Source organism: Magallana gigas, chromosome 4, assembly GCF_963853765.1.
Source record: "Magallana gigas chromosome 4, xbMagGiga1.1, whole genome shotgun sequence".
Taxonomy (NCBI): Eukaryota; Metazoa; Mollusca; class Bivalvia; order Ostreida; family Ostreidae; genus Magallana; species Magallana gigas.
In genome coordinates, this window is record NC_088856.1 from 54,259,659 (window position 1) to 54,274,491 (window position 14,833).

Consider the following 14,833-nt stretch of genomic DNA (forward strand, 5'->3'; position numbering starts at 1 on the left):
ACAAACACAACCACACAGTCACCACACACACCGCACACACACCACGCTTACCACACTTCCACACCTCCGGTCACCTTCTAAAGACATGACAATATGCTATTTGAACATCTACATTTCTATTTATCACTGGATTTCTGACTCCATGTATATGCGATAACAGCTTGGTGGCAGACATTCTCACTAATATTATCTAATCATCCGGCTGTAAGTTCCAGTCCTTTTTTGAAGTTTTTTTTCCACATCATGAATAAATCACAGTGAGGAATATTTACGAGCCGTGATACGGTAACTTTAGCTGTTATGGAGATTGGATCAGAGAAAGAGAGACCTCTTGAAAGAGCGAGATCCTGTACCCCTTCCTCCAATATCTAGAATACCCATGCATAATGCAGAGGATGAAGTGTAATATGGACCACTCGGAGATGAATTGTTTCAGAAATGAAGAGATTTCGCTCTTCCCAGGAGACCCCCTTAGTCAGGTCCTTTTTTGCAGCCCTGCTATTTTTTTCTGGTCCTTAATTTAAATCTTTGGAACCCTAATCTGCAGGAATTTTCATCGATGTTTAATTATTCATTCTGTATGTAGAATTGATTGTAAGGAAACGTTCTATGTGGACCTACAGGTTTCTTAGGACTGAGAAGTTAGCATCAATATTGAGAGGTTAATGGCAGACAGACATGATCATTGGAGCAGCCAGTACGGTACAACATTTCAGTCCTTGAGCCTCGCTATGGACCAAATTAATTAACACACCTGTAATCATCTGGCCTAAGCTCACCTTAAAATATTCAACCTTTTCCAACATTAATAAATCTATTTTTTAAGAAAAACATTTCCCTGCTTTACTGTGTAATGATGGATGATACTGTAATTTTAAAGAGTCTGCAGATATGAAAGTATAAAGGGTTCCTAAACTGTTAACAAACTTTTATTCAAGTTCAAGAAAATTGAGAAGTTACCAAGAGCCATTTAGTGGTTGCTAATATTTCTTGGTGCGAACCAGTCATAAATGACTTGGGTATCATTAAGGTCCATATAATTCTCATTTTGATCACACAAATGTTGCCGCTAACCAGTTTATCTCTAGTAAATCGTGAAATAAAGTCATTGGGAATAGTTGGTATAAGGTATCAGATATTTCACAATTTAGTTACTTGGGTGCTTTTGCTGACTTTTAAAATCTCTGACTTTTCGTCAGATTTCAACTCATTTTTTTGCCCTAATAATTATTACAAGGGGTACTTTTAGATCTCAACTTTGAAGCCTTCCTTATAGTCGACAAAATCAAGTAGAAATTATAGTTATGATATCTCATTCATATGCAAAATTGATGTGATGCTTTGAGAGCATATATATATGATCACTGTCATAGAAGGAAAATGTCAGCAGTGTCCTCATGAAATTGTTTTAAATCGCTTCCTAATGGAGTCATCATGATAGGCTTCACTGTGCATGTATAAAAATTAAATTGGCCTTTTCCCATAATCACTTTGTAAATATACTGATTGTTTGCAAAGATTAGGAACGATTGCTTTTCATATAATGCAGCAACTCAGATCACAAAGTACAACTTACGAAACTCTCGAAAAACGTTTTAGAATTATGAGAGGTCAAAAAAATGAGATATGTATGACCTATATTTAGTAGGAGAGATCATTATATGGCTACTTTTATTTTAACCTTAATTAATGGACACCCTGCCCTACTCCCCGTGATCAGGACAGAAGTTATACTGCTGACTTCACTAGATGTGCTATCCCAGTATGTAGTGGAAGGAGAACGGACACAGATCCTGTGGCTTGCATCAATGCTTTCCCAGTAAGCTAAGACCGACTTTGTCCTGATGTTTTTGTAGAAGACCTGGCTCCACCATCACCAAAATTTTCAAATCCCTCAACTCATTCCTCAACTCAAATCCTGTAAAGAAAAGTGCATAAACTTGAGGTCAAACCTCAGATTTGAGGCTGGGTATTGACTTGAAGAAAATTGGTGACGACGGAGCCCGGCCTTTCTGTTATAACTTTGTTGGAGTCCCGTCAGCATACTGCATTCGGTGGTAATGGGTTTGAGCAAAATCTCACTGAAACGGAGAAACCCAGTTTTGACACTTGCTCATATCATAATTGATTGCGTGAACATTTCCTTGAACAATGTCTAAAATTGGCAATGTAAAGTGGTCGCCCATTTCTTTTATTTTTTATGAATTTGTGAAATGAGTCAAAGATTATGTCATATTTTCAAGGTTTTGATTTCATTTTATTGAGCAGCGAATATCGCAGTGTAACGGCTTTAAAAAGCTTCAGGGTCTCGCGAACGTGAAATCTGACACATACACAATATTTATTATCAAATATTCCATTTTTGGCTGAAATGCCAAGTTTTTCTGGCTCATAGTTCTGCAATTAGAGCGTTGGGGAAAAGTGGAATGTTTCAGAGAAGAGACTTGATGAGAATGAATGTTCCCTGCATCGCTCGGAAATTGACATTTATATCACCGGGTCCCGTCGGACTTAGAGACAAAAACACTATCTCAAATAACAATAGAGAGAGCTATCGGATCGCATCTGATCAGCAGTCTTATGCTGGGGGCTAGGCTCCTGTTGGAGGGATTCCATGTAATACGATGTGGAATTAAATATCTAGCTCAGGAAAGCTGTTGTAAAATGGTTTTGATTAAAGTTTTTAAGTGTATTGGTGTTTTTATTTCAATTTTTAAGACAGGTTTATTTAGTAGGGTGGTGATGCTCTGTATGAATAGTGAAATGAAACTAATGCCATTGACTGCAATGAAGGAGTGATTTTTCTAGTTTGATAGTCCATGAATTGAAAAAAAAGAAAATTGAACTCATATGTACATATTTTCCAAGAAATATTTTTTTTCTGATTAAACCTCATCTCCCTAGGTAGATTGTTGTAGAAATATTGCTCTCACCTAGGTGAATTGAAGAACATGATATTATATAATAAGATTTAGACTCGTCGTTTCTGGCAGTGAAATTGACAAAATACAACCTTCGCAAATCCGGGGAGGAGGAAATGACGTCTTAATCACAGGAAGTCTCAACGGACGGGCTCCAGTGGAACACGTTTCTGTTTTTTGTTTTCATTTGATTGTCATATTGGATCTTAGGTCTCATTAGAATCTGTACAGTCGATGCTGATATAAGTATATAATTATTGATAAGTGGCGTATTTACGGGTTCTTAGGCGTCAAAGCCATTTTTGTATGATTTGAATCTGCGCGTTGAAAGTCTGCGATTAAGAAAATTAACTTTTCTCTGGGGTGTGCAAAATGTGCGTAGATGTCTTTCCCGAGGCCTGCTATTTTCTTGTTTAATTTGATCAAGACTTGTAATTCAGAATTCTGATGTCAGAGATAACCCATTTAAGAGAGAGAGAGAGAGAGAGAGAGAGAGAGAGAGAGAGAGAGAGAGAGAGAGAGAGAGAGAGAGAGAGAGAGAGAGAGAGAGAGAGAGAGAGAGAGAGTATGTATTTATGTATATATGATAAACATTTTCAAAAAAGAGTTCAAATGAAAGAATACAAGAAGGAGTATGACTAGAGTAGTTTCTGACCCTATCATGGTGATGATAGGAACACTGTAATTTTAGTAATGAAGGCCATAGAACCATTGTGGTAAATTATTAATATTGAACTGGGAGATGTCCTAGCGTGTTGGAAGATCCCAAAGAGCCAGCTTCAGTGATGCCAGGCAAGACAAAAGCTAAAGAAAACTTAAGATGATAACAACCGTTCACAAAATGACAGAAAATAGATTTAATTGTGACATTAAACCTGTAAATTTGTATGCATTCATACAGCCACAGAAAACAAGGTGTCATGTAGTTTCCTTGATATTTTGGAGGTAATTAAAGGTAGATGATTAATTGGAAACAGTCCCATTCCTTTGAGAATCAAGACTAATAAGGCTGTGGGACTGGGGAAGAGGGTAGGGATATCACAAAGCATGTCTAACACGCATAAGTCAAAAGTCCACGGATGGAGCAGGTTGAACTCAAGAAAAGGTCAGACCCTCAGACTCAGAAGATTGGTCCAGTCAATGGTCTCTTGTTTTATGGCTTCTCCTCTGGTGTAGAAGGAACGGTGGCCTGATCAAATTGACCCTTAAACTCTGTTGTTTTCATTTAGATTCTTACCAAGAAAACCTTTTGTCATCCTATTCTATAGGCACACCACACATCAATGGAACAGCTTGTTTAGTTGCCATGGTGACGGAGGAGTCCATGGACCCTCTCTGATGACCATTGGTAAATGGTTGTTGGACATCTCCTGGGGGGGACATTTGTGTGGGGGAATTAAGTTATAATCAGCTCTTGAGAACTGAGAAAATGAGAAAATATGGTGGTCATTTGGTCGCTAACAAAATATGGTGGTCATTTGGTCGCTAACAAGGTTAGACTGGATATGCTTCCGGTGACATCCATCGGCGTCATCCATCTATGGAACTGATTCCTGGCCAGATGGAATCCCAGAATGCATTCTACCAAAAGTCCAGCCATAATGCGGTTATCGGACTCTGAAATATAGGGTTATTTTCAAATTATTTTTTTGTTCTTCGAATTGAAGACATTGCAATTACATGTAGTACTAAGAAATTATACAGCTTACGTATGCAATAAATTTGTATTGAAGGAAAAGATTTAGATAATAAAAATACATAAAGCACATGTTGGTCATTTTGAAAAGGTAACTACCAGGTAACCAAAACATGGTATTTAGAAAGAAAGTCTGAAAAGATATCTATGCAATGATTTTAATTTCCTCTCTTAATTCTGAATCTTGTCTTTCAAATTTAAACTCTCTGTCTGGGAAAAGATAACCCCCTAAAAGGCCTTAGAATCTGAACAGAGGAAAGATGAATTAATTAGATTGTCTTAATTTGAATTTCATGATTTAGAAAGATTCTTTAGATAATGCTTTTTTGTAGGGATAAGATTTTTTTTCTGGTTTTGTCAAGATTGTAAAAGATTATAAAATTCCAGCAGTCCATGGCAAGTCAACCATCTGCTGCAGTAAATTCGAAACGATGGCCATCCGTCATGCTGCCGATTACTACATGTCCAAATTCGTGAGCAAAAACTGGCTGGTAATTAAGATGGGTGACATTATTTTCTGCGTCAATGATGGGGACTATGGGAAAAGAGACAAAAAAATTGACAAAATTATTGGCGGTGACTCATAGACAGTCGTAGAATCGGGCCCCACAATTCCGCATCCACATGTGACAAACGTTCACTTTCTGAATCGCAGCAGATAAAATCGTATGGATACCGTTACCAATGCCGACATCAGATTTGTCATCTAAGCAGTCCCTCGCTCAAAGGGGACATTAACCTAGGGAATACTGTTGTTAAAATCTACTTTAGAGTCTGATTTTGTTCTTTGATGTTGCTTACCAAGCGGCTCAGTTAATTCGTACAGCAATGAAATAATTTTCACGCTATTTTCGAAGCTTTGAATAACAATCAGATATTTTATATCTGGTTTCAAGCTTTGTTAACAGGGTTCATAAGCCGGATTGATTAGAAGTTAATTAGACAAGATTCTAAGCTTTCTATTATATGCTATCAGTTCTATTGATTGTTGTTCGTACTGTGTTGTGCCTTCCAATCACTGATGCGTGGAGTTTTACTACATGTCAAAATCAATACCCGAATCTCTTGCTCACTTAGGACTATAGATGCAGAAATTTAACTAACATGCCTTTTTTTCTGAATGAGTAATTATTTCTAGTCATCTATGGGAAATACACATTTTCTATGATTGAGAAAATTTGAGGGAAATTAACAATTTAAAATAAAATATTTATCAATCATTGATTTTAGTAGACATTATATATTTGTATTAGTTAGAAACATGAATGATAAAAAAAAATGCAGATCAGTAAATTTTTTCAATATAATAGCAACTGAAGAACACAAAGGATCTCTGAATCAAAATTATTTTCTCTACTGGTTGAATATATATCTCTCCAAGGATTTCAAACTGCCATTTGAAATCTTTTGTTATGGCACTCCGACTTTCGCTTCTCCAAGACGTGGCCTAACTTAGATCACTTGGATTTTTTTGAGTTTATTTTCTGTCAGGAAATCTGGTGGTTGTGATGGAAGCCTGGGGAATTAAACCTGTCCATGTCCGCAGAGAAAATGATCATTGTCGTCTACTCACAGGAAATGAGAGGAAATTTATGTCTTCATTGTCCAAAGCTCCCCCACCCCTTTTCTCATAAAAAGTGCATACATCTGGATGATAATGCTTGAAAGAAATTTTTAATATTCTATAAAGGTAGAAGAGAAGATGCGTTTAATCCTTTGTTTATTCAACGATCAGGGTTTAGGTGATACGAGGGCACGGACAAAATTAACTCCAACTGCTGGTCCCCAAGTCAAAGAAGATAAAACTGCCATTAAATGGGGATCTTACACTGCTGAATCCTGCTGTTATTTATTTGTTTCCAATAGCTGTAATTCTGAAATCTATTTTATTTCACTTTTAAGGTTGTAATTAAGGAGAAATGAGGATGTGAGGGGTAATTATGCTGACCTATAATTATTCCTGAAATAAAGATCTATGGGTAATTAAATGACCTTTCGTGAACTTAGCAGACCATCTTAACTATCACATGAAGTTTTTTTTTTATCTTTTGAAGGATTTGCTGGGGACCTTAGATTCATCATTTGATTTTTTTTTTTCAAAGTTAAGATTAAAATTGATTTTTGATAATCTAGTGATTTTATTCAGGGACTAAGAATGACTCTTCCTTGTATGTTTTCACATATTGGGATTGTAAATAATGGTCACCATCTTAAAAGTTCACTGGTATATGAATTAATTGTAAGTCACATCAGCACAGATCCTGTGAAGCATTGCCTGTCTGTATGTTCAGTACTTTGATGAATCAGTGAGACTAGTTATTGGGGATGGGATATTTATAGAAGTGATTATAAGTTGGACTTAGTACGCAATAGCAAAATATCATTTACCATGACTAATCTAATCTTATATGATATATTATCTTGGGCATATTCTCTATACAGAAACAATCTCTGTTAATTGGACATATCTTCATTGAGATGGTGTTGGGATGTAAATGAACAATACATTTCTGTACCAAATGCCTTGATATCAGATCATTGTCCTGCTGTTGGTGTAAGTCAATCACTCGATGCTGACTAGATTTCTTTGATATAATATCCAGTCCTGTGTATAGATTCTCCAAATATCAAACAGAAACCATAGGAGCCTTCATTCTTCTTTTTTTTGTTGTTGCCATTAATGATAGAGAGATTAACCCATCAATATCATTTAAGTTACAAGGGCCAGAGAGTATTACTTGCCATTCTGACTTTATAATATCGGTCTGGATTGACCGGACAGATTTATTTCCTCCGATTTCTAGCTGCTCCATGCCAGAGCATTGAAGAAGGTACCCTATTAGCCATAAAACGTCTCGCTTTGACTCGTATAGACATATAAAGCTTGATTAGACGGCAAAAAGGTCTTACTGGTATATATAGCCAAGAGAGGAAGAAAAAACCGACGGTAATGGGATTTTATTTGATGCCTGGCAAACTGCGTTAAGACTCTGTCAGTGTTTGGTAAATAATGAGTGACCCCCCCTGACAGAAGTGATGCCCCGCGAGAGATGTTGTTGTATCAGCCATTAAAGGTCAGGCACTTTGGGAGCTCGGTGAAAAGGATACGTTTATTGTTCCAGACTACTTCCAAAATTTGGAACGGAATACTGAGGATTGAGTTTTGATGATAATGAGACCAATAAATGGCTTTCCACATCTGGAAATAAAAAATATTATGCTTGGGAAGTTTGGAGTTTGAATTAAGGGTTATGCATGAAATGATAAAGATTTGATTTTTGAATAGAATTTTGGTACCATTGTTGGCTTTAAAATAGGCCACTTAAAACAACTGTATTAGCTTCATGAATTATATGGATATATATATAAAGCTGACTTAATTCTCTGACAGGATGAAGTTTTGGTAGCATGTTTGAATATATGTGTATTGATGCATGATTTCGCTTTTTGGCTGGATTTGCTCCAGGTTTTGGAATATTTTTTTATCCTGGAAATTCTTTGAAATCACGGCCTCTTTGACTGCCAACTCCATTAGCAAACAATTATTTTAGCCCTATATACACTCTTGCATTCATAGGCACTTCTCTAAGCATTTTGTGTATTTATGGAATATAGATTAGTGCAATATAAATAGGGTTGGCTGTAAATAAATGACTTGGATAAGCCGGTTCATCTTTTATATATTTAGACCCATGGTGTATCGGATCAGAATAGCTGATGATATAAAGTGCCTTGACATCAGAATTTAAAATGGTTTTGATTTATTGAACTTTACAATGCATTGGTTGATAAACAAATATAAATAGACTTGCAGAGGGGTGGGGGTATTCTTTATTCATTGAAAATCTCTCTCTGTAGCTAAAATAGATAACCTGTGAGTTAAAATTGACAATGCATATCTAGATATCTAAACATCCATATTTGTGTTTTATAAAGTGAGGACGTGCATTCTTCTATCAGATTTTTTCATATTAATTTAATACAAATTTTCTCAAAAGATTCGATTGTTGGAGGTCGGAAGAGAACGGCCATGGGTGGGGGAATGTCTTCAATTATTAAGGAATAAGCTCAGGTTAATGTATTCACTGCTGTAAATTGCATAATCAAATCTGCTGTCATGTGATGCAGCATTGATTTCCGTTGAATTTTTCAAAAGAGACAATATTTAAAACCCCAGAAACACTGTTCATAGAGAAATAGGCTGCATCTGAGTTTTTTGTTCAGAATTGCATGCATGCATACAGCAATGATTTATTGCTTTCTGCAGTGAAAAAAAAATTCTCGAAATTTAAAAGGAGGCAAAAACAAGTAAAAGTGAGAGAGGATGCGGGCTATTTCTGTGCCTTGTCATGCTAGTGCTGGATAAAGGGCCCTCAGACAGGATCGCGGAACATTCATCTCCTGTAGGAACAATCCGGACAATCCGGACTTCTCCAGGCGGGAGATATACGCGTCTCTGGCATGACATCGGTAAATTCTGGGAGATTTTCTGTCACATCACTGCGATAGATCACAAGCATCGTCTCTCCCTGAATACCTGCCTGTTACGCAGCAGTCTCAGCTCTTAGAACTTATGGCTGCATGACGGCAGGAAATCAAGGCTTTATTCCCAATCACCGCGAGACAGAAATCTTAACAGCTAGATTGGAAGATGAATGCTTTGCTTTTAATTTAAGGTCATTCTATTTGTTACTTAATATATTTTTTACATTTTACACAATTTTTATCAATATTCATAAAGGGTTTTGGTAATTTAAAAAAACTGTTGAGTTTCTTGCATTCAGATTGCTTGACAAAAAAAATGAAATTTCTCTGGTTCGACTCTTTTATAGTAACTTGAGAATGAAAGAAATTAAATTATATTTTAAGATGTCTGAAAATAGAAATTTTAATTAAATATTTGCACTCAATAACTTTGAAATTCTTTAGCTTGAAATTTAAATCAATGTAAAATTCAGAGATAAATAACTGGCATACATTTTAGTTTGAAGTTATCGCTCTGAATCTTGTCAAAAAATGTTGTACTGACACCAAAGCCCTTATAAAGGTATAGGATAAGGACAGTGATTTACAGAATAAAATCGCAAGATAAGAAATTGAATCAGCAGATGGGGTAGTGTTACCAGCCATCTGTAGAGGATCTGTTGTATAGAGACCATCTTATAAAACATCGCCATTGTGTCTCGTGACACCGGACTACATGATAGCAGGCTTACTGACAAAGAGGCTGGCGAATTTGACACTTTGTTTCACGATTTACAATGTTATTGGCAGGTACCAAAAGAGAAATTAATTTTAGTTTGTTTGAATTGGATGAGCAAGGTCAAGCTCGCCTTGGTATTATTTCCTACATGTACATCTCCATGTAGGCTGCTGACATAATCATCAGCTATGGCAGACAGGTCTGTCGACATAGATAACTCACAGTGGGAGCTTTTATTACATGCGTATTATGCAACGACTCTGTAATGGATCTCTTGAGAACTATTCATTATCTCATAAATCTTGATCTTGAATTGGATAAAAAATTTAAAATTAGCCATCCAAGATTTTTTTTTTGGAAAAAAATTGTTTCAAAATAAATCAATTCATATTGCTCAGTTGAGAACATGTAATTGCGTGATAAAACTTAACGATTAATGTTTTGCACTTAATATTATCCATAAATAAAATTTCATGTTCAAATCACAAGTCTTAATTTGCAGTTATTATCCGTAATGACGTTCGGAGCAGTCAGTGAGGACAGATTATGTGCACCATTTTCACTTCGCCATGAGAAGGATTATTTTGCTTGCATATATTAATTAGATATTCGGTACAGTTTCATAATCAGCCATTATAATAGTTTATACGATTTTCTTTGAAAAAACGGTATCATAGAGGTCGTAAAAATCATTGATGAAGTTTCTTTTTGCACATCAGAATGCGGATGAGTTTGAAATGAGTAGGGACAAGCAGAGCAATTATCCTTTATTACAAATTGCTTTCCTCCATTAAGTATCATCAGGGTAATTTATGGCCGGTTGCCTCCATTGTTCAACAGTGGTACTGCTAAAAGGGGGGACTGATAGGAATCTCACAACGGTTCGGAATTCAATAAAAACTCACAGGAGCTGCTGGCCTGAAGAAAAAAGAAAATAAAAATACGATTCAGAGAACGGGAAGTTGTAAATGACAGCATTCCAATATCTGATGTTCCAGCAGGCAATTAAAAATCCATCTCCAGTCCATATTTGGTTGGTTGGACACAAAGTTGCCAATCTTCTAACTGACTGTTATAAATTGACTGTGGTTTTTTTTCGCCCTCATAGATATCTGTTCTTTTTGGAAGTTAAGATTATTATTGAATAAGGTTATTTTTTTGTGTAAACTTTCACAGAAGTATGATGAGGTTTTATTTTAAAGAATCTATTTTATGACTTAACTTGCAAGTCATGGAGTATATATCTAATCTAAAAAGTTCATTATTACCTGAGAGAGAGAGAGAGAGAGAGAGAGGGAGAGAGAAAGAGAGAGAGAGAGAGAGAGCTGAGTTATCCATGCATTAAAATTTAAACATGTGCAGAGACATTCAAAACATTAATGAAATATTAAACATATTTGCAAATATCTTTTAATTTGAAAATATGTATGATTAATTCTCTGTCATTTGATAATCAGCTCATACCTGTATAATTTTCTTTGATTTATTTATTGTTATATAATAATCAGTTGATACATGCATAATTTCCTTTGATTAATTACTGTTGTAAGATAATTAAATTTTACCTGTATATTTTTACAGGTGACCAGATCAAGATCCTGGACTCCCCAGTTGACCAGACAGTTGGTAAGGGTCACACAGTCTCATTCACCTGCGCCGTCGGATTTACCGGCGATGAGGCGGAGGAGCAGGATCTACGTGTCCGATGGAAGCACGAGGGTGAGGCGCTTGACCAGAGGACCGACCGATACACACTGGCAGACAACGGGCAGAAGCTGATACTGAGGGATGTGGACTATAGGGACGAGGGACAGTACACCTGTGTGGCCAGCATACGGGGACAGGCAGAGAGGGAGAAGTCATCTGCCAGGCTCAGAGTCAGAGGTAACCAGACATGTCAGGGATACTCACAAGAAAGTTCTCAGCCAGACTTAATGTCAGAGGTCAATATACAAGGTCCATGTACAGGTCAAAATACAAGTCAGAGGTCTGTGTGCAAGTCAGAGGTCTATGTACAGGTAAGATGTCTGTCCATGTAAAGGTCAAAAGTACAAGTCAGAGGTCTATGTGCAAGTCAGAGGTCTATGTTCAAGTCAAAGGTCCAAGTCAGAGATCTGTGTACAAGTCAAGGTCTGTAAACAAGTCAGAGGTCTATGTTCAAGTCAGAGGTCTATGTACAGGTAAGATGTCTGTAAACAAGTCAGAGGTCTGTGTTCAAGTCAGATGTCTGTGTACAAGTTAGAGGACTATGTACAGGTCAGAGGTCCATGTACAAATAAGGGGTCCATGTACAAGTCAGAGGTTTATGTGTAAGTCAGAGAAATGAGCAAGTCAGAGGTATATGAACAAGTCAGAGGCAGGTGTATTGTACAAGTAATGAATGTGTACAAGTTTAAAAGGCCAAGCAGAAAAAGTCATCCTGGAGGCTCAAAGTCAAAGTCACACATATTGTATCACAGGGATTTTTAGTCACGAATCGGAGCTTATTGCATTAGTATAAATTTCCCTTTTTCCCATGATAATTTTTCAGATTATTGAAATGGTATACCTTTTATATAGTTCTTTAAAGAAATTTTTTATCAAGAGAAGTGATTATTGACAGTGTCCTTTAATATGGGAGGATATTATGTCCCCAAGCACCTGTGTTGTGAATACAATGTTTAATCAAACCATTGAACATCTAACTGTACAAATTCAAATGTAACTGTAAGTGGATTGATACATATCTGATGTCAGTTTAAAAGTGATATTTGGTTATACAAATTTTTTTTATTTCAGCCAATCAAATATCGTGTTACAACCAACAAGTCCTTTTAATGTATTTCTCGATGTGAATCGAGAAACAGATCTTCCGAGAAGTATATTAAAATCTAATATACATGTATATATCTCTTGTGATTGGTCCATTTTGTTGTAAGCCCATTAGCATGCGTGCGATGGTGTTAGAATACAGAGATTGGCTGCCTATTTTACAGTTATCAAATGAAGAGTGTAAACTATGCATTCACGGCGATATATTCCAGACAGGAAATGAAAGCTTTCCCGTAAAAGATTTCATTTTGCGTGCCAAATAGAGAGTTGGAGATTGCTCTGTAATGATGCAATCTGACTTCTCTCAGAAATAATGATGATTTACTTATAGGCAGTCTGTCCCCTAAAACACACAAGTATACATCAGGTTTATTGGTAAATAGATTTTTACTGTAATTCAGTGGGGACAGTGAAACCTTATCACTCAACAAGTGTGAAGACTGTGATGTAAAATAACATCAAACAATTTAATGGAAAAAAGAGTGACTTTAAAAAAAAACCCAGATAAATTTTAATTCCTTTAAGTTAAATTAAATTGTCTTCATAAGTCGATTCACTTTAATTGAATTTCACTCTCAGCTCTTTAAACAATAATTTCATCCGGCACTGTAATATTTCATATATTTTGTATTAAAATTCCTCTTTTTCTAAAAAATTTTAAAAAATTTAATGATTTGTGTAATTTCATTATATCATTAGATTTGGGTAACTATTAAATCTATTTTTCATTTCACAGGTATGCCTGAATCCCCTCAGGACCTAGCATATTTTTGTATTTAAACAATCTGAATCTGAAGTAATTTAACCAAAAAAAGAGGAATTTAATGAATACTGGAAATATTTTTCATTGCTTTTCCTTTCTGTTAATAGATAGACCAGAGCCCCCACAGGAAGTGGAGATAAGTTCCTGTGGGCCCAAGCGGGTGGAGTTGATTTGGCGTGACGGTTGGGATGGGGGGGAACCAATCAAGGAATACCTGATTCAATACAACACTTCTGACAATGCGTTCTACTGGAACTCGGCCGACGAGGAAGTCGAGTACCTGGACATGTCGTCCAAGACCGCCTTCATAAGCTTGTCCCCCTGGGGGTGGTACTCCTTCAGGGTGTTGGCCAAGAACAGTCTAGGGTACAGCGATCCGAGTAAACCCACCAAGAAGGAGTGCAACACACCGCCAGAGAGGCCGACCTCTAACCCCGTCAATGTGAGGACAAAGACGGACAAGGAGGGAAAGCTGATCATAACATGGGATGTAAGTCTGTGGGGAGAAGGAGGGGGTGGGATGTAAGTCTGTGGGGAGAGGGAGGGGGTAAGCTTCTTGGAATGTTACCATTGGTGTCTTTTTGTTCTGTCATGGATAAAGTTCCTTGAGTATCACCATTGGTTGCTTAAAGTGTCGGCAGTTTTTATTATGTCATGGAGGAAGTTAAGTTCCTTGAATGTCCGCATTGGTTGATGAAGTTGCTCTTTTCGTTTTGTCGGGGAGGAAGTAAAGTTTGTTTAATGTCCCCATTGGTTGCAGAAAAAGTCTCTTTTAGTTTTGTCAGGGAGGAAGTAAAGTTCCTTGAAAGTTCCCATTGATTGCTAAAGGTGTCCATTTTTCTGGCTTAAATGTTTAAAAGGGATAATAGGTCAAAGACTTATTTAGACTATTCAAACCTCCTGGATAGAAGAGCTCTCTATAGAAATGTATCATTAGTTTAGTTCCCGTCTGTTGTAGTGTATTAGAAGACAGTAAATTTTACCACAGACAAATTAATCTAACCTGAATGCCATGAAGCAACGGTTTACTGTAAAATAGGCAAAAACCAATTTCAGATTTATACCGAGTAGCAATAAATTGTTATTGAACTCTGATGTCAAGGAATTTAATAGGCGCCAAGTCCTCAATTAATCGAGACCTTTTCACAATCTCGGCGAGTAAGACATAGAAGTTGTATAATATTTCGGAAATAGGGCCTTGATTTTCTTATCATTTTTGGTATAAAACGGCTATCAGTCGCCGGCGTATTGATCTGGGTGAGATGGTAGAGCTTCTCCGAGGCTACGCTGCCAGATAATTGAATTCCTCTGACCGACAGAGGCAGATTTATGCGGATCAGTTTCAAACAAGATGAAATCTAGTTGAGAACGGAACTTGTCACCAATTATCATAATGATTTCCTGACTATGGTAAAGATACTTCCCATACAGATCTGGAA

General features: G+C 36.6%; 1 protein-coding gene across 8 annotated transcripts in view; it reads left to right on the top strand.

Annotated features, from left to right (window-relative positions):
* Window positions 1–14,833, top strand: part of LOC105334346 (neuroglian) — a 55,434-nt gene that overhangs the window by 30,723 nt on the left and 9,878 nt on the right. For all 8 annotated transcript variants that reach the window (XM_034452304.2, XM_066083025.1, XM_034452301.2 and 5 more), the window contains exons 3-4: window positions 11,402–11,704; window positions 13,502–13,884. In XM_034452304.2, the coding sequence (XP_034308195.2) occupies window positions 11,402–11,704; window positions 13,502–13,884 (686 nt within the window). The remainder of the gene's footprint in view (window positions 1–11,401; window positions 11,705–13,501; window positions 13,885–14,833) is intronic.